Below are 21,501 nucleotides of genomic sequence, written 5' to 3' on the forward strand. Positions count from 1 at the left end.
GTGACCTGACCTTGACCCTACTGAGCACCTATGGGATGAATTGCAAGCTAGATCCCCTCATGCCACACCTGACTTCCCAAATGCTCTTTAGGCTGAATGGGCACAAAATCTGAGACACACTCCAAAATCTTGTGGAACACCTTACCAGGAGAAAGGAGGCTGTCGTAGCCTGTGATTGACAAACTCCATAATTCTGTCCATTGTTTTGTCATGGGATTTAAATTTCCAAGGTGTGGTAGTCATGTGTGTATAAAAGTTGCAGATCCTAAGCTGTTTATGAATGAGGAAGAAAATACACTATATTGTCAAAAGTATTGAGACAACAGCCTTTACACACACATGAACTTTAATAGCATCCCAGTCTTAGTCTGTAGGGTTCAATATTGAGTTGGCCCTCCCTTTCCAGCTAGAACAGCTTCAGCTCTTCTGGGAAGGCCGTCCACAAGGTTTAGGAGTGTGTCTATGGGAATGTTTGACCATTCTTCCAGAAGCGCATTTGGTCAGGCACTGATATGGACAAGAAGGCCTGGCTCGCAGTCTCTACTCTAATTTATCCCAAAGGTGTTCTATCAGGTTGAGGTCAGGACTCTATGCAGGCCAGCGACGTTTCTCCAAAAACAGTGATTTATGTGGTTAGTGATGTTGGACTGCTATTATTTTGAACACAACTGTATGTCCATGGGTGTCCTGACATTTCATTGGCTGCATATTTTAGTAGGGATTAGGCATACCCTATATTGTCAAAAGTATTGGGACGCCTGCCTTTACACGCACATGAACGTTAATGAGGTCTTAGGCCGTAGGGTTCAAGCCCACCCTTTGCAGCTTGAACAACTTCAACTAATCTGGGAAGGCTGTCCACAAGGTTTAGGAGTGTGTCTATAGGAATATTTGACCATTCTTCCAGAAGCGCATTTGTGAGGTCAGGCACTGATTTTGGACAAGAAGGAGTGGCTCGCAGTCTCCGCTGTAATTATTCCCAAAGGTTTTCTACCGCGTTGAGGTCAGGACGATGTGCAGGTCAGTCAAATTCCTCCACCCCAAACTCGCTCATCCATGTCTTTATGGACCTTGCTTTGTGCACTGGTGTACTTCTGTCTCTGTGTGATTTCATGGTTTCTGACAATGAGCTTGGCGTGGAGGAACTTGACTCAACCCCATAGAACACCTTTGGGATGAATTGGAGTGGAGACTGCAATCCAGGCCTTCTCGTCCAACATCAGTGCCTGACCTCACAAATGCGCCTCTGGAAGGGTCAAACATTCCCATAGACACACTCCTAAACCTTGCGGACAGCCTTCCCAGAAGAGTTGAAGCTGTTCTAGCCTACAGACTTTTGGTAATATACAGGGCCTTGAAAAAGCATTCACACCGCTTGAAATTCTCCACATTTTGTCATTTTACAACCAAAAAAGTAAATGCATTTTATTGGGATTTTATGTGATAGACCAACACAAAGTGGCACATAATTGTGAAGTGGAAGGAAAATGATAAATGGTTTTAACATTGTTACAAATAAATATGTGAAAAATAGGATTTTTTAAAACAGCTTACCTGTAAAATCCTTTTCTTTCGAAGGACATCATGGGACACAGAGCCACAGTAATTACTGATGGGTTATATAGGTATCACTGGTGATTGGACACTGGCACACCCTATCAGGAAGTTCAACCCCCTATATAATCCCTCCCCCTTGCAGGGATACCTCAGTTTTGTAGCCAAGCAATATAGTGTATTAGAAGAGGGGCGGGACCTCTGTGTCCCGTGATGTCCTTCGAAAGAAAAGGATTTTACAGGTAAGCTGTTTTAAAAAATCCTATTTTCTTTCTTGAACATCACGGGACACAGAGCCACAGTAATTACTGATGGGATGTCCCAGAGCAATGCTACCTAAGGGGGGGGAACCACGACCAAGTAGGGTGCAATCAGACCTGAGGACCCTGTACCGCTGCCTGCAGCACACTACGCCCAAAGGCGATATCCTCATGCCTTCTCACACCCACCTGATACAATCTGGTGAATGTATGAACTGAAGACCAGGTTGCGGCCTTGCAGATTTGAGCCATAGAGGCCTGGTGCTGCACTGCCCAAGAAGCACCAATAGCCCTTGTGGAATGTGCCCTGATCTGAAACGGAGGAATCTTCTGTTTCAAACCGTAAGCTTGAATGATCAACTGTCAAATCCATTTAGAAATGGTAGCTTTTGACGCTGCCTGTCCTCTATTGGGGCCCTCTGGCAGCACAAACAAAATATCCGTCTTGCGGATCTGAGTAGTTGCCCCTAGATAGGCCTTAACTGCTCTTACTACATCCAACGAATGTAGAGATCTCTCTTCCGGAGAACAGGGATCTGGAAAAAAGGAAGGTAGAACAATGTCTTGGTTTAAATGAAAATCAGAAACCACCTTCGGTAAAAAAAACTAGGATGAGGGCGTAGTACCACTCTATCCTTGTGTATAATCAAATAAGGCTCCTTACAGGAAAGAGCTGCCAATTCTGATACTCTTCTAGCAGAAGACATGGCCACCAGAAAAATTAATTTCCTTGTCAACAAGACCAAAGGAATCTGACTTATTGGTTCAAAAGGCTGTTTCTGTAACACAGCCAGGACCAAATTCAAGTCCCAGGGGTTTAGGGGCGCTTTAACCGGAGGATTAAGACGCATCACCCCCTGCATAAAGTTTCGGACCAAAGAATGCGAAGCAAGTGGCCACTGAAATAATACTGATAAAGCAGAAACCTGGCCCTTGGTACTCAAGGCCAGCTTCATCTCTAATCCCATCTGTAGAAAATCAAGGATTCTACCTATGACATATTTCCTGGGATGCCAACCTCTGGATTCACACCAGGTTATATAAGCCTTCCAGACTCTATGATAAATCATCCTGGAAGCTGGCTTCCTTGCATTAATCAAGGTAGATATGACAGGACCTGAGAGCCCACGACTCTTCAGAACGTGGGTCTCAATAGCCAAACCGTCAAATTTAGCGTTTGTAAGGCAGGATGGAACACTGGACCCTGAGATAACAGGTCTGGGCGTACCGGTAGGGTCCACGGGGAACCCACCGTCATCCTTACTATTTCTGCATACCAAGTCCTTCTGGGCCAAGCGGGGGCCACCAGAAGTACCGACTTCCTTTCCTGCCTGATCCTGCGAAGGAGTCGTGGTAGTAGCAGAATAGGCGGGAATGCGTAAATCAGTGAGAACCGATGCCACGGAATCACCAACGCATCCGTCCCGCATGCAAGAGGATCTTTTGTCCTTGCCACAAATCTGTCTATCTTTTTGTTGAATCGGGATGCAAAGAGATCTACATCTGGAACCCCCCATCTTTGGCATATGGCCCAAAAGACGTCGGGATGCAGAGACCATTCCCCTGGAAGTAACTGCTGGCGACTTAGATAGTCCGCCTGCCAATTCTCTATTCCCGGGATGAAAACTGCCGATATGCATGGCACATGCATCTCTGCCCAGACTAAGATCTGGTTCACCTCTTTTTGAGCAGCTCGGCTCCGGGTGCCTCCCTGATGATTGACATAAGCCACTGCTGTGGCATTGTCGGACTGGATCCTGACCGGACAACCCTGTAGCCTGATAGTCCAGGCTTTTAGAGCTAGATGTATCGCCCGGATCTCCAGAATGTTGATGGGTAAGGTCCTCTCTGTCTTGGACCATACCCCTTGGACCGCAGCCTGTTCCAGAACTGCTCCCCAACCTGACAGACTGGCATCTGTTGTTACCACCGTCCAGGTAACCGGTAGAAAGGATTTCCCCTTCTGCAGGTTTTCGGGTATGAGCCACCAATTGAGGCTCTGACGCACCGCATGCGACAGGTGCATCGGAAAGTCTAATGCCTGAACCTTCTTGTTCCAGGTCGACAGAATACTGTGTTGCAGCATTCTTGAGTGAAACTGAGCATAGGGAACTGCTTCGAATGAAGACACCATCTTCCCTAGTAGCCTCATACAAAGGCGGACTGAGGGACCCTTCTTGGTCCTTACTGTCAGAATCAGCTCTCTCAAAGCAGTGATCTTTGCCTGGGGTAGAAATATTTTCTCCTGGCTTGTATCTATAATCAGACCTAAATACTCCAGTCTTCTTACTGGTTTTAGGAAAGACTTTTCTAAGTTGAGGATCCAACCCAGGTGTTCTAGATACCTGACCGTGGTCCTCAAGTTTCCATTCAAAGAGGCTACCGACCGGTCTATCAAGAGCAGGTCGTCTAGGTATGCTATGACAGCTATACCCTGAGCCCTTAATCTGGCCAGAGGAGGAGCCAAGATCTCTGTGAACACTCGAGGTGCAGTGGCTATCCCAAAAGGCAGAGCCACAAACTGGAAATGGCGCCCTCCTACCTCGAAGCGCAGAAACTTCTGATGAGCAGGAAAAATGGGCACATGCAGATATGCATCTCTGATGTCTATTGATGCCAGAAATTCTCCTCCCTGCAGGGTGGGAACTACTGTTCGAATTGATTCCATGCGGAAGGATTGAATCCTTAGGAATCGGTTCAGATCCCTTAAGTCCAAAATGGGCCTGACATCCCCATTTGGCTTTTGGACCGTAAAAAGGTTGGAATAGAAGCCCAATCCCTGGTCCTTTGCGGGAACTATCATAATGACCTCCTGCGACAAAAGTCGCTCTAACGCTAGAAGGAGCGACTGCTTCTTCTCTGGGTCTCTGGGAACATTTGATCTGAGGAACCGAGGAGAAGGGAATTCCTGAAACTCCAGCTTGTACCCTAAGGTTACCGTGGAGACTACCCATCTGTCCTGGAAGTCCTCATGCCAGAGCTCTGAGAACTGTCGCAGTCTTCCCCCCACTCGAGTGAGCGGGGGCGCCCCCTCATGCAGAGGTCTTAGTGTTTTGCCTAGTAGGCTTCTTTCCCCAGGACTTCTTTTGTCCCTGGGGTTGACTCTTGTCTCTGGACCCCGATGGAGGCGGCCGTCGAGACTGCCTGGAGGCTGAAGCCCCCGGCGCTGGGGAAAGAGTCCGTTTGAAAGAGGGACGCTTACTCTTCTTCTTGACAGGTAAGAGAGTGCTTTTCCCACAAGAGATTCTCTTGATATAGTTATCCAAGTCCTCTCCAAACAACCTTGCACCACGAAATGGAAACCCAGCCAGTAACTTCTTACATGGTGCTTCGGCTGACCAATTTTTCAACCATAGGATTCTACGTATATGCACCAACCCCAGTGAAAGACAGGAGGTTTGCACGATAGAATCTCTAATGGCGTCAACCACAAAGCATAAGGCCGCTGGAAGGTTAGCAAACCCCTGGGCCTGCTGTTCAGGTAATACTTTGATGACCTGCTTAACATGGTCTCTTAAGTATTGACAGACTCCAATCGCTGCTACTGCAGGTTGGGCCACTGATCCTGTTAAGGAGAAAACATCCTTCAATAGGGATTCCATCCTTTTATCTACAGGATCCCTGAGCATCTGAGCATTGTCTACAGGACAAGTCAGGCTATTATTTAGGGAGGAAATGGCGGCATCAATAGCCGGTATTCCCCACATTTTAATAAACTTTTCTTCCATCGGATAAAGTGTTGAAAACTTTCCCGGCGGAAAAAAACGTTTGTCTGGGTGATCCCACTCAGAATAAATAAGCTTTTCAAGTAAAGTATGAACAGGAAAAGCATGTGCTGCTTGGAAAGGTTTCAGTGACCCCAAAGCAGAAGAGGATTCTTTAGCAGTTTCAGGTATGGGCAACTTAAATGTGGAGCGGACCAATCCAGTGAGGATCTGCACTAAGACTTTCTCCTCTTGGGAAGTCGCAGAGGGTCCCTCTCCACCTGAATCCTCCGAAGAGGAATCATCCATCCCATCCCGATCCTCTGAAAGGGATTCATCTCCTTTATCCCAGAGCTCCTCTGTCTGAGGGTCTTGGGGAACAGAGGAAAGCCTAGTGCGTTTTCTTCCACTGAGTGAAGACGTAATCACGGCCATTAATCTTTCCTCTAGACCATTAATGGTTGAGGAAAAAACCTCTTGTGTAATATATACAGGGGCTGAAGTGCCAGAAGCAGGTGTAGCCCCTGACCCCGATGGCTCTCCCTGGCTAGCCGTCCCTGGCCCATCTTTAGGGGGGGAGGATGCTGCCGACAGGGGGCCCTCAGAACCTGAACGAGATCCCCTAGTGTCTCTGGTTCCTGGGGTGCTTGAACCTCTTCTACCCATAGTGCAAAGCAACAAGGTGTGAGGTATACAAATGAACACTGCCCGCTGAGCGATGTAGTCTGGCTAAAAGCCTTGCTACCCAATGCTCAGTCTGGTGTTACTTCAGTAAATGCTGCCTAGGAGAATGCCTGTGTCCCACCTTACATGCGACCGTCAGCTCTGTGTCTCTCAGAAGGCTGAGTGCACCTGTACAGAGTGCCTTTAATAGCCTGCAGCTGGCCTGAGTGGGAGTCTAAACACTGTGCTGACATCCCGCCCCCTCCTCTACCGCCCCCCCCCTCGAGTTTTGAAAAAAACGAGCGCTTCCCGCACTGCCGACTCTCCTGTCATGCTTCTGGAGAAAAGGCTGAGGATGGGGGGGGGGGGAAGGAGGGAGACTGGTAACAAGATCTGCCTGAATGGCTATCTTCAGAGATGGTGGCCATAAGGCCGCAGAGCCCGGGTGGTATAACCACTTTCTAGACCCCTGTGGCCCCTCTCTAGCCTGGGGGGAACATTCAAACATGAGAAATCCCCCTTTCCACCTTACCTGCTTGCAGCCTGCTTTGAGATGCTGGGACATAATCAGCACTGAACACCTGAGACAGTCAGTCAGCATGTGTAGGTTTGTGCTCTTGGCAGCCCCCGGTGGTCACAATAGGCATAGCATGCATTTACCTTAAAGGAGAAAAGCCACTAGAACTCAAAAATTCTGTGGAATCTCCTCTTACCTTATCCAGCCGCAGGGTGCTGTTTACACAGACCCAATCTTCACCTCTCATGGTGGGCTCCGTTTGAAAAAACCGTCAGAGACTGGGGCCCCCATCAGTAGGGGGATCCAACAGTTCTGGGACCGTAAAGCACCTCGCCAGAAATTAGGAAGTTTAAAGCCATTTTCTGATCTGCGGGGTCCAGCTCTCTAAAAAGAGAAGCATTACGGGTAAAACCTCGTTTCTTCGGACACGAGGCCCGGGTACCATTCAATTCGGCCTAGAAAGGACACTTTGAATGGATCCTGTCTGCCTGGCTTGCCCCAGTATAGGATCTTAGGATATTCCCTTTGGAGCTCAGCACAGGACATCTTTACACGTCCATCACCTAAGACACTGGCGTAAAAACTGAGGTATCCCTGCAAGGGGGAGGGATTATATAGGGGGTTGAACTTCCTGATAGGGTGTGCCAGTGTCCAATCACCAGTGATACCTATATAACCCATCAGTAATTACTGTGGCTCTGTGTCCCGTGATGTTCGAGAAAGAAAGTGTGGTGTACATTTGTATTCAGCCCCCCTGAGTCAATACTTTGTAGAACCACCTTTCACTGCAATTACAGCTGCAAGTATTTTTGGGGATGTCTCTACCAGCTTTGCCTATTCTTATTTGCAAAATAGCTCAAGCTCTGTCAGACTGGATGGAGAGTGACTGTGAGCAGCAATTATCAAGTCTTGCCACAGATTCTCAATTGGATTTAGGTCTGGACTTTGACTGGGCCATTCTAAACACATAAATATGCTTTGATCTAAACCATTACATTGTAGCTCTGGCTGTATGTTTAGGGTCGTTGTCTAGCTGGAAGGTGAACCCGTGCCCCACTCTCAACTCTTGGCAGACTCCAACAGGTTTTCTTCTAAGATTGCCCTGTATTTGGCTCCATCCATCTTCCCATTAACTCTGACCAGCTTCCCTGTCTCTGCTGAGGAAAAGAATCCGCACAACCTGATGCTGCCACCACCATGTTTCACAGTGGGGATGGTGTGTTCAGGGTGATGTGCAGTGTTAGTTTTCCACCACACATAGAGTTTTGCTTTTAGGCCAAAAAGTTACATTTTGGTCTCATCTGACCAGAACACCTTCTTTCTCATGTTTGCTGTGTCCCCCACATGGCTTTTCACAAACTGCAAATGGGACTTCTTATGGCTTTCTTTCAACAATGGCTTTCTTCTTGCCACTTTTCCATAAAGACCAGATTTGTGGAGCGCACGACTAATAGTTGTTTTGTGGACAGATTCTCCCACCTGAGCTTTAGATCTCTGCAGTGTTACCTCTTGGCTGCTTCTCTGATTAAAGTGTAAGTAAACCCCCCAATTGTTTTCAGCCAAGGAAGCTGCCATCTTTGTCTCTGTTTAATCTACAACTGCCATGATGCTGCACATGGGATCAGTTTAGACACCAGCCATTGGATGGCTTGACAGTTTTGTTGAGAGCACAACCAATGGTAATGTTACATTTCCGGAACGTGCCGGAAATGAAACTGTTCTATGGATAGGTTCTTCTGCTTTAATGCTCTCCTTGCCCAGCCTGTCAGTTTAGGTGGACAGCCATATCTTGGTAGGTTTTTAGTTGTGCCATACTCTTTCCCTTTTCAGATGATGGATTTACAGTGCTACGTGAAATGTTCAAAGCTTGGGATATTTTTTTACAACCTAACCCTGCTTTAAACTTCTCCATAACCTAATCCCTGACCTGTCTGGTGTGTTCCTTAGCCTTCATGATGCTGTTTGTTCACTAAGGTTCTCTAACAAACCTCTGAGGGCTTCACAGAACAGCTGTATTTATACTGAGATTAAATTACACACAGGTGGACTCTATTTACTAATTAGGTGACTTCTGAAGGCAATTGGTTCCACTAGATTTTAGTTAGGGGTATCAGAGTAAAGGGGCTGAATACAAATGCACGCCACACTTTTCAGATATTTGTAAAAAAAAAAAAAATTGAAAACAATTCATCATTTTCCTTCCACTTCACAATTATGTGCCACTTTGTGTTGGTCTATTGCATACAATAAAATATATTTAGGTTTTTGGTTGTAACATGACAAAATGTGGAAAATTTAAGGGGTATGAATACTTTTTCAAGGCACTGCAGTGTACATGTTGTCATTCAGGCTGGAAGACTGAGAACATCTACTGGCGAAAAGAGATTACTGCAGCATAAGTTATATGCAAGTCTCAATTTGTTCTGTAAGACTCCTTCTGCTAGCTGACCCTTCCCGCTGGTCAATGAGACCATCATCAATTAAAGTACCTACAGAGATAAAAGAGGCTCAGGAGGTGAAGCGGAAGAGCCAACTTCAACTATGTGAACATTTGAGCTTTGAAGATTCCTACATCTCTTGATCCAACAACATGTATTTTACTGAAAGTAACCTCTGCTCATGTATTTTTTTTTGCCCTCATATGCTCAGTTTAAATGATCAGGTTTGTGGCAGGCTTACTCCAAAGTATGAGCATACCTTTAAAATCTATATATACACACACACACACACACACACACACACACACACACACACACATACATACATATATACACATACACATACACACACATATACTAAATCATTGGTGCCGAATTTGCAGCCCTTTGATACTTGTATATAGCAGATATTAGTAATTTTTGGAGTAAAAACAGCTAGAGAATCACTAGGATAGGACAGCAGTAGAGGAGAGAAGCAGGTGAATGATGATATCTATATTAACTAGTCATATTTGAATAAATGAAAGAGGATTATACAATCAATTATAATAAAACATTGCCAGCCATAATTTATTTTAGTGGCATCTAATTTAAAATAGAACAAACTTACAGCTTACATACAGATGCAGTAGACCACTAAAACAGGTCACACAGATGGATAATTCTATTTAACCACCAATACTCTGATGCCCTTGGATAATCAAGTGACAAATATCTCTGGACTATTAAAAAAAAAAAAAAAAAAAAAAAAAAAAGGAGACACAGACTGGTGATACTTTTTCATGTATGGGTTACATCGTAAGTCAGAGACAAATAAACCATAGCTGCAGATTCCTGTGTGTGGGTATATAACAAAATACACCAATACTCCTGCTGAAATAAAATAGCTCTCCATTTTATGTGAGTCAGCAATGTAAAATTTGTGCGGCTTAGGCTACGAGGGAAAGAGATCCTGTGTCCACCATTGTGAGTGCAGGCCAGGGAAGGAGCTTGTCTTGGCTCCAAACAACTGTTGAGTAAAGGATGGATCCCATGAAGCCTCACATCAATGCAGACCCAATGGTATTGAAACTAATGACAGTCTCAGCCTTGACCCCCCCCCCCCCCCCCCAACCAACCTGGGTTGTGGGTGTGGCCTGGCGAAAGCCCAGCCTGAGACTGCCATTCATTTCAATATTTTTGGGTCTGCATTGATGTGCAGCTTCATGGGATCCATCCTTATCTCTATTTTATCTCTGGTTATAACGGCAACACAAATTCTGGGGTTATACACAGCCATTTTCTGAGGATGTTATGAGTAAGGGCTTGTTCTATCAGCCCAAAACACATTTACTCATAGCAACCTCCGGTTGTTTGTGCTAATGCTTGAACAACCCAAAAGACAAAAAAAAAAAAAAAAAAAAAAAGAAGAAGAGGACAACCTGAAGTTACAACTAGTAAGGTCTTGCATATCTTGTAATGCAAAAGCACAGAAAACCTGAAGCTCCTAAGCACTAGGGATTGTATAAACCAAAAATGCAAATGCATGGAGAACCTTAGGTTGCTATTAGTAAATGCATGCATAGCCTGAAGCACATAAAACCCAAGGCTACTATGAGTAAGGGCTTGAAATGTGTAAGAATGAACAAGTAAGCTTGTTTACTCACTGCAACCTCAGGGTCACAGCACATTTGATTTTGGGTTTAAAGTCTTTCATAGCCTGAAAAGCATATGCTACTATAATTAAGGGATTGTATAAGCCTAAATTGCAAACGCATAGACAACCTGAGGTTTCTAAAAAGGCTTGCTGTAGCTTGAAATGTGCAAGAACAGATAAGTGTTGCCGATTTAAAGTAGAATAAAATAAAGATGTGCTAGCCAATTTCATTTACTTTGCTACATTGTGATTTCTTCTTGCTGCACATACCTGGTTTGCTAGAGAATGAGTCACTTGTAAGGAAGAATGAAATATTTACGACAGTTGCCAAATAACTGTTCTCATTTTGCCAAGGGTTTCCCTGAATTGAAAGGGCCAACATAGGAAGTTGCAAAACGCAATGTGAAAGAAGATGAAGAACACATACACAAAAAAAAAAAAAAAATAATGAATGTTATGAGTGAAATAACATTTTCAGAAAAATGAATTAGGTTGTTGTCGTCATCATATACTGTTGTCAATACTAAATTCACCCTTTTATAAATAGGCCTCAGAAGGCCAATATGAATAGAACAAGTTGTGCCAGATGTATTGAAGTATTACAGACTATAGTCCTTGGTGGAGAGTTTAGTAACGCCTATTCATTTTCTTGAACTTCTCATAATGATAGTCATCCGTGGCCTTTTCGTTTGATGGGCGCTTGCGGTTGGGTGGAGACTCTAAGGATGAATAATTAGAAGACAAATAAAATATTTTTAATGTACCCTTTATATACAAGTCATAAAAAGCAACTTAAAAAGGGGTTGTAAAGGATCAGTTTTTTTTTTTTTTTAATTAAAATAACAAACATGTTATACTTACCTGCTCTGTGTAAGGGTTTTGCACAGAGCAGCCCCGAACCTCCCCTCCTGGGGTTCCCCGCTGGCGATCCTGGCTCCTCCCCTTCATCAGGTACCCCCACGGAAAGTCACTTTCCATTGGGGCACCTGTGCTGGCGCTCTCCTGAGTCCTGCTGCTGCGTCCATCGACGCAGATAGGGGGGACTCTGCCCCGCACCCACGCATCACTGGATTTGTTTGACAGCAGTGCTCATTGCTGGATAGGATTGAGCTCAGGTAAGTAAAAGGGGGGGGGGGGGGCTGCAGCAAAGAAGGTTTCTCACCTTAATGCATTAAAGGTGAAAAACCTTAAAACTTTACAATCACTTTAAAGTTGAATTAAAATTGCGCTGTCACGTCTGAGGAAGCAAGGGAGGGGCTGGAGGCTGACATCACACTTGAGGAGATACAGGTTGCCATGGGACATCTCAAGGGAGGGAAGGCCCCGGGTGCAGATGGGTTACCGTCTGAATTTTACTCCAATTTTTCTGAACTACTGGCCCCTAAGTTGACTTCACTGCTTTCTAAATTTGCAAATATGCCAGCCCTACCTGACTCAATGAATGAGGCGGTTATTGTACTGGTTCCTAAACCAGGAAAAGACCCTCTTGATTGTGCATCGTACAGGCCCATCTCATTGCTAAATGTTGATGCCAAGATCTTTGCTAAGGTCTTGGCCACCCGACTATCCCATGTAATAGAAGACCTAGTGGGTATAGACCAGACGGGATTTATGCCAGGCAAGGGCACAGATATCAATATTAGGCGCCTATTCCTTAACTTAGCAACATCGCATGACAACACGGGGTCCAGGGTTATTGCCTCTTTGGATGCCGAGAAGGCTTTCGACTCTGTTGAGTGGAAGTTTTTATGGGAAACCTTGCATAGATTCGGATTCGGTCCTAAATTTATTCACGGAGTACGATTGCTGTACCGATCCCCCCGGGCACGGGTTCGCACCAACAATTGGGTCTCAGACTCCTTTGATCTGTTTCGTGGTACGAGGCAGGGATGCCCGCTCTCCCCCAGCCTGTTCGCCCTGGCGCTGGAGCCTCTGGCAATTGCCATTAGGTGTGCTCCGGACGTTCTGGGCCTGCGGGTGGGTATGATGGAAGAGCGCCTCTCCCTCTATGCCGACGACGCATTATTGTACCTTAATGATGCTGGACCCTCTCTTCAAGCTGCCCTGCGTATTTTTGACGGTTTTGGTGGTCTCTCGGGAGTTAAGATAAATTGGACCAAATCAGTCCTATTTTTTATAGATGATGAGGTTAACTCTGGACCCCTCTCCTCCCCACTACAAAGGGTTGGGGAATTTAAATACCTTGGAGTTGTGATCACTAGGAATCTCTCTGATTTTATTGTAAAAAACCTGACCCCTGTCCTGAACACCCTACGTTCGAAATGTGCTGCCTGGGAGAGTCTTCCTCTGAATCTTCTGGGTCGCATTAGTCTCCTTAAAATGATGATACTGCCCAAATTTAACTATCTGTTTAGGAACTGCCCGGTCTGGGTCCCCGCCTCGTTTTTTAGGGAAATTGACCGTATAGTGGGTTCCTTTATTTGGTCGGGGAGAAACCCTAGGTTGGCACGTACTACGTTATGTTTACCTGCAGATTTGGGCGGACTTGCCCTCCCAGATTTCCAGTTATATTTTTGGGCAGCCATGTTGGTGACGGTACACTGGTGGTTCCAGGGTTCTAGATCCAATGTGGCAACCTGTCTCGAGGCGAATATTCTGGGTTCCCTGACGGACCTTCGGAATTTTCCCTATAGAGGACCCAAGGCATATTGTGGGATCCCTGGGCCTACTAGAGCAACTTGGAGGGTGTGGGAAGCGGCTAGGCGCAGATACTTGAGACCTGGCCAATTGTCTCCAGCTCATCCCCTGTGGGGGAACCCACGACTTAAACACTTCCGTATGATACCGGACCCACAGGTGTGGGCTAGATATGGTGTAACCTTGTTGGAACACGTAATGTCTGGGGGTCAACTGCTCTCCCTGCATGAGCTTTCGGCTAAATTTGGACTGCCCCGCTGGATGGCGTTCCGGTACCTACAGCTGAGACATGCGGCCAGGGCTCAATTCCCACAGACTCCCCTGTTACAGACGGACCCCATCGAAGATCTCCTATCTCCTGGAGACTTGTCTAAACCCCTATCCTCAATATATAATGCGTTGCTGGGAAGAGATTCCCCTAAGATTAATGATTTATGGGAAAGATGGCGGGCTGATATCCCGTCACTGGATAGGGAGGGATGGGAGGACTGTCTAGAGTATGGCCCGAAATTAGTGATAGCATCCAAGGACAAATTGATTCAAGTTAAATTTATACACAGGGTCTACTATACCCCGCAGAGACTCCATCGCATATTTCCCGAGAGAGACCCCATGTGTCCTAAATGCAAAGTCCATATAGGCACATATATACATATGTTCTGGGAGTGCCCAGTTGTTGCACTATTTTGGACTAAGATTGTAGGTGAAATCAACTCCAGATTGCAGACCTCTATTCCGCTTTTGCCGGCCATGGCGTTGTTGGGGATACATGATGATGAGCAGAGGCCATATCATCTTAAATTACTGATTTCCTTCCTTCTTTTCTATGCCAAAAAAGAAATACTTATGAAATGGATAGATTCTTCCCCTCCATCCTTTTCAGCCTGGGAGGCACAGATTGAGGCAGTTATCCCCATGTATAAAATGACATATATAAACCGTGGCTGTCCGTGGAAATTTGAAAAAGTTTGGGCTCCGTGGATGGCCTCGTAGAGAAACATTCAGTTCACTACGTTTATTTATCACAATAGGGAAGGGTTTTGGAGGGTGGAGGGTGGACGGTACTTGTTGAGAATGGTACTATTAACCTTATGTATTGTTTGTGGGTTTTGCATATTAATTTCCCTATCCTCAAATATGTAATCTATGTATGTAATGTATTCTACTCTGTTGAATGGTATTCTGTAACTCTAATTTATCTTTTACAACAATAAAGCACCACTGTTTTTGTTAAAAAAATTGCGCTGTCACAAATATCAGGCAGGCAATGTTTCTTCTGCAAGAAAATAGAACAACTTGCCTGCTCGCTGCCCTCTCCGGCATGTAAAACTGAGCTGTGCATGCGCAGCTCAACTTAGATTGCTGGAATAGTCCCTGTGTGCTGGGATGCTGAACTCCAGCGTATGCACAGGAGTAGCGGCATCCCACATCAGCCAATATAGACAACCAATGACAGGTACCCAGGAGCAGATGCTGGCGATCCACAGACCCTTTGAAGGAAAGGTAAATTCTTGCCAACATAACTATAAAAAAATTTTAACATCTTAAAAAAATAATAATAATATTAAGCTGCAATTATTTAATAGTTATAAAAAAAGAAGAGGAGGAGAGAGGCAAAGTGACTAGGCAAATACTATAGTGACCAATAGTGCCTTTGAAGGCTTCCTGCCCTCGCGGGCTGTAGTATGTTGCCACTGGGAAGGAACCTCTGATAAAACACCCTTCGTCCTCTATCCCATCACTCCGTAAACCCAGATTGTAACTTCAGTGGAAGACGAACCCTGACAATGGCAGAGGATCCCTGCTTTTTCCGTGGCAGGGAATCCTCTTGATATAACACAATTGACACAAACTGGATCAATTCCTTGAGCCTTACAGCTATAACCCTGTGTAACCATAGTGTTCTTTTTTTTTTTTTTTTTTTTAAATCTTTTTGTTCTCTCCTGTCGATCTGCTGTTTTTTGTTCTGTTTTTCTTATCTACTGTACAGTATTTTGCATTCTGCTAAACACTTTCAATAAAGAATAAAAAGAAAGGGAAAATGGGACTTGATAGGATGCAAGCTAAGAATATAAATCCAATACATGGGTATAAGATACTATATTTATTTGTCACATCTAACATTAAAGAGTCACATATAATGCTCAATATTTTTTTTTGTTTGTTTTTATGACCAGCTAAAAAAGACCACTTCTATATTTGCACTATACAGAGTGTCCCATTTCACAGATAGATTCACTTTATAAGGGTCAGCCGTGAAAGGGTTAAAAAGACATCCATTGATCTGAATATACTTATAACAAATTGTTATTGGCATCATACGTATACATCAATCTAAAGCTACACTCATCTACACAAGAGAACAGCTAGTGGGTGCATTCCGATATGGAACTACAGTGAGGGAAAAAAGTATTTGATCCCCTGCTGATTTTGTACGATTGCCCAATGACAAAGAAATGATCAGTCTATAATTTTAATGGTAGGTTTATTTTAACAGCGAGAGACAGAATAACAAGAATGTAAAAAAACAAACCAACCCCCCCCCCCCCCAAAAAAAGAAAAAAGTATTTTCAAAAAAAGTTATGAATTGATTTGGATTTTAATGAGTGAAATAAGTACAAGTATTCAATCCCCTATCAAAGATTTCTGGTTCCCAGGTGTCTTCTTTACAGTAACGAGCTTAGATTAGGAGCGCTCTCTTAAAGCGGAGTTCCACCTAGAAATGGAACTTCCGCGGATCGGATTCCTCCCCCACCTCCGGTGCCACATTTGGCACCTCTTAGTGGGGAGCGGATACCTGATAAATCCAGGTATCTGCTCCCTCTTCCGGGGAAAGATCGATGCAATATTGTGCAGCAAACTATGCAATGTCTGGCCCTCCTCCCCCCCGGCTGCCTTCTGGGAGACACAGAGGTCCCAGAAGACAGCAGGGACCATTCAGAAAGTGCAGCGTGACTCGTGCATGCGCAGTAGGAAACAGGCTGTGGAGCCGTAAGGCTTCACTTCTCGTTTCCCTTAGTAAGGATGCTGGCGCCTGCCATATATTAAACGTCAGCAGCCGCATTATTTGTAGCTGCTGACTTTTAATTTGTATTACCCAGGCGGAACTCATCTATGGAGCCGGCTTGATTGAAGTCACGGTTCATCACATGCAACCCAGGTGTGGTTCAATTGCCGTTTTGTCAAACACGAGAGTGGGAGGCTATACATTCTGGTGAGTGCGCTCTTCAGAATCACCCTGGCCAATTTTGCCTTTCATGAGAGATAAAAAAAAATTCCTTACTGACTAGACCAGTCAGTCATCAGTTTGCTGAAAAAATATTATCATTCTTCTCTAAGTACCCAACTGAGGAAATCATTAGTTACATATATAGATATTGTTTTTTTTCATTATTAATTGCTATGGTTGAGCATTCCACAGTTCAGTTGTGATAACCATAAAGAACGGTTTCATTAATGGATAGTAAAATCTCCTTCCCTCCCATATAGGGTCTCTGCAATTAAACTTCCAGAGATGCCAACTATTATCCACTCTCAGCATCAACTTCTGCCGATTCAAAGTATTAGGCTGAACAGTGTGGATATTCTAGTCCTGTGAATGTGTTAAGAATAAGCCCCCCATACTTCTTTGGAGACTTGAGTACTTAGCAGTAAAGTGAATCTATGGTTTGTCCAAGCAGGGCTAGGAAACAGGCTCAGTTTGCTGCCACCATCCTATTCCCCTTCCCCAATGTACATAATCAGTTCATTTTTCTATTCCTGGTTCTCTAGTTGGAAGTTTGAAGAGAAAAGAGGAATCCCTGAGAAAGCTTCACGTTGTAACTTGTAGGTTACACAAGGCTAAGGGCCCTTTCGCTGTTCCTGTGGGGTACCAAATAGTGAATGAGCGTCCAATAACCAAGAAGCGGCAGTGTAACATAAGATAAAAGGAAATGGGCAACATGCTTCCCATAACGAGATGAACAGAGAAACAGAAGGGAAGAACAGTATGGGGAAACTGGCAGATAAGGAAACCTGTTGTGTTCACCTGCCTGGATGCAAGCACAAGTTCACTTTAAGAATATTGAAAATTAGATGTCTGACAATAATGAGAACAAAAGAAGGCAAATTCCTTCAAAAAAATGTGATTGGTTAGCATGTACCCAGGAATGTGCAGAGAGCTAACTTGGTGCTAAATAAACATGAATAAAAATGAAAAATCATTAAAACTGAAAGCAATCAAACTAAATTATTAAACTACTGTATAAACACACAACACAAATGTTCTCTTGCTTCATTTATGAGCATGCCTTGGATTCGATAACGCATTTACAAAAGGGAAATAGAGGTTTTACATTGGTTGCCCATAGGTTGCACTTACTCTCTGGTTCTGGCTTCTCTGTGTCCCCTACACGGAGAGGTCGGGCTTTGGGTTCCTCTTTGTAGCGTCTTATGGGAGTACTCAGGTCTTCCTGGTAAACTGGATAGCAAAAGAAAAAAGTATATGGATTACAGAAAATCTACAATGTTTAAAAGGTTAGATATGTGTATAGAAGAAACCAGCTTAAAGCGTATATAAACCCATAAACAAAAAATAATGTATTGCAGCTTACCAGTCCCTTCAGGTCTACACTCTTTTCTCCACTGTATCTCTGAAGAAAACCATGGTTATCAAACGACTGGAATTTAAACCTGATAGGACTAGGGTAGTGGTTCTCAACTCCTGTCCTCAGGACCCACTAACAGGCCAGATTTCAAGTATTACCTTGGGGAGATGCAGACTAGAATACTGCAATCACTGAGCAGCAAATGATATCACCCGTGGTGTATTTTAGTTATCTTACAAACCTGGCCTGTTAGTGGGCCCTAAGGACAGGAGTTGAGAACCACTGTACTAGGGCATTACTTCAGTATCGATATCCAGAAGTACCCCTATTTGTGATGGGAGATCCTAATTGTTACACAGACCCTGCTTTAGACAAGCACCCCCCTGCACAGCGGGGAGGGGGACTCGTTGCACGGCTTTGAAAAAATGTATAGATGAAGTGGGCTGGATGGATCCGTGGCACACCAAGCACCTGAAAGAAAAGCAAACAAAAGGTCCATTTCTCATTGTCTCTAGAGACGTATGCCTATGCTCATTTACTGCTGACCATTATATTTCAGATGTTAACTATGCCCTCAGAGGTATCTCTGACCATTCCCCATTAATTATACAACTAGAGGTTTGCCCTTCCTCAACCTTAGCTAAGGCTACATGGAAGTTAAACCTGATGGGACTAGTAGTTTACCCAACAACAATAAGGATGTTTGTGTTTTCTTTTCAGCCCACAGGAAGTGACATGGACACTGCATTTCTGTACTTGTCTAAAATGAAAACGAATGAGCCACCACATCTAAATCCCCGTACACACAGGCCAAATATTGGCCGAAATCAGCCAGTACAGTAGATATTAGCTGACATTCGGCCTGTGTGTCAGGTCCTTGTTTGGCAGAAGCCGATCTCACAAACATCTGTTGAACAAGCATGCAGGAAAACCTGTAGTGCCACCACCACCTTTCTTCTTTTTGTTTCATGGAACTTTGGTTTGCGGACCAGGCAGGCGCCCAGCAATTCACAGCAGTACGAGACTTTATTTGGTGTTTTTTTCAGAGCGGTGCAACTTCATTCTATCTTATACTGGAAAACCTGCAGCTGATCAGCGCTCACAGCCAATGGCTGCGGGGTGCTGACCGGTGTGTTCTGGTGGTGGGCGGTCGCCCTGTCAGAACACAATAGCACAGTGGGGAGATCGATGTACTAACATTGAACAGTTAGTACAGTGACCTCTTCGCGAGCATTTTGCTTAACTAAAAAAACAAAAACAAAAAAAAACCAAAAAAAAACAAAAAAAAAAAAAAAAACTTACCGTACGCACCAGGCTTAATCCTAAGAGCCGGTTCACACGGGGGCGACTTGTCAGGCGACCTAGCCGCCTGACAAGTCGCCTCCCGTTCTGTACAATGGAACCGTTCTAATCGGAGCGACGCAAGTCGCTCCGACTTAGAAGAAAGGTTCCTGTACTACTTTGGGGGCGACTTGCATAGACTTCTATACAGAAGTCGTCTTGCAAGTCGCCGCGGCAGTCGTGTGCAGGTCGCCTCGGTGTGGCCCTGATCCTCGTCTTCTGGGGTCCCCTGGCGGCTCTTCCCTACATCAGATAACCCCCTAGGAGAAGCGCTCTCTCGGGGGGATACCTTGCGGGCGTGCTCCCGTGTCCATCATGCGGGGTCGCCGAATGTATGCAGCGGAATGTATGACTGAGCCCTGCCCCCCCCGGCGCCAGCGTCATTGGATTTGATTGACAGCAGCGGGAGCCAATGGCTGCGCTGCTATCAATCTTTCCAATCAGGACACGAGACACCGGCCGGGGCTGGTGTGCTCGTTCCCGTTGCGCAAATTTCGGGGCTCGGGTAAGTATAAGGGGGGCTTGGGGGCGCTGCTGCATTGAAATAATGTTTTCACCTTAATGCATAGAATGCATTAAGGTGAAAAACGGCGAGGGTTTACAACCCCTTTAAGGACTGGTAAGCAGAAATATATTACAAATTTTGTTTTTGGGTTTAGATATGCTTTGAGTCCATCTGGGTTTAGCTCTTTCCTCATTACACCTATTAGCCCTCTGGACTGGGACATGTTCTGGGATAAAGGGCTAGGCTTTCACCTCTACTTTGAGCGGCACTAAAAGCAATATAACCAGTAACAGTCCTTGAATAATTGCAGGTCTGAAAGTCATCTAACAGCAAAATCAGTACTATAATAATGTTCCCGAGATATTAATAACTGATGTTTAATAGTACCTAAAGCAGCAGGTGCTGAATAACCCCTGCACATACAAACACTTAAAATATGGGGACACAACTTACGCCTCCAATGTCCAGAATTTGTAAAACATCTAATATAATTAAATAAGGCAGGGCAAGTATGTCAATGTGGACAATATAGATAGTGCTGGTATAGCAATCTCCTGAAAGGGTTAATAAGATCACATTCAGGCAGATGTGTTTTTATCATAGGCAGTTCTTTCTCAGTTACACATCCCTTCCTGGAGATAAACTCCTCTGTCATTCCCCTCTGCTAAGTGAAACCAAAACACTGCCTGCAAGTCTGTTGCTCAACAGCACAGCTTGTCCGATGTATTCACTATTAAGCAGCTACCCGTTTTGACAGAACTCCAGGGATCTTGAGGCAGAAACACGGTACCATACACCATGCCAGTCAGATGATAATAGCCAATGCTGGACACACAGACTGCAATCTGTAACGATCTCTCTCCCAGCCTAGCTGTCAGTGGGCAGTAATGGTGAACTTCCCTCTCTCAGCCCAGGTCTCCTTCTAGCATTGTCTCCCTAGCAGAGATGCTCCTTCTCCCATACAGGACCTGGTCTCCCTCACAGGGCTCCTCCATCTTCCAACTGGCTCCTGCTCTCAGAGTCCAACATCAGCTATTACCATCTGACTGGCATGGCATGTACTATTTATCATCCTGAAGATCCCTGGAGTGCTGTCAAAATAGGTAGATTTTACCCCCTTCCTGACCAGGCCATTTTTTGCTATTTGGCACCACACTACTTTAGCTTACGATTGCACAATCATGAAATGCTGTGCACAAACATGGATATCACTTTTTTCAAACAAAGAGCTTTCCTTTGGTGGCATTTGATCACAACTAGGTCTTTTATTGCCTGTGATCTAAATGAAAGACGACCGAATATTTTGAAAAATAAACCCAATATTTTATACTTTCTACTATTAAACATATTTAAATAAAACATTTAAAAAAATCAAAAATTTCTTCATCAATTTTGGCCAAAATGTATTCTGCTACATGTCTTTGGTATAAAAAAATACCAATAAGTGTATATTAGATTAGTTTGTCTGACAGTTATAGAGTCTACAAACTATGGTATAGATACTGTAATTTTTATTTATTTTATACTACTGTCTGTGATCAGCGACTGTGATAGTGCGGTGGGCAATCTGACACTGGGGGGAACTGACTGCCACTGACATCACCAGCTACATCAATCGGTAATAATATGCACTGTAACT

General features: G+C 44.5%; 1 protein-coding gene across 1 annotated transcript in view; it reads right to left on the reverse strand.

The window, feature by feature from the left end:
* Nucleotides 1-9,679: 9,679 nt before the first annotated feature.
* Nucleotides 9,680-21,501, reverse strand: part of LG09H9orf78 (linkage group 09 C9orf78 homolog) — a 35,409-nt gene continuing 23,587 nt past the window's right edge. Inside the window, exons 8-9 of the mRNA XM_073600491.1 lie at nt 17,791-17,889; nt 9,680-11,491 (exon numbers count right to left, since the gene is read on the reverse strand). Of these exons, the coding sequence (XP_073456592.1) occupies nt 11,400-11,491; nt 17,791-17,889 (191 nt within the window). The 3' untranslated portion in view covers nt 9,680-11,399. The remainder of the gene's footprint in view (nt 11,492-17,790; nt 17,890-21,501) is intronic.

The sequence above is a fragment of the Aquarana catesbeiana genome, linkage group LG09 (assembly GCF_042186555.1).
Source record: "Aquarana catesbeiana isolate 2022-GZ linkage group LG09, ASM4218655v1, whole genome shotgun sequence".
Lineage (NCBI taxonomy): Eukaryota > Metazoa > Chordata > Amphibia > Anura > Ranidae > Aquarana > Aquarana catesbeiana.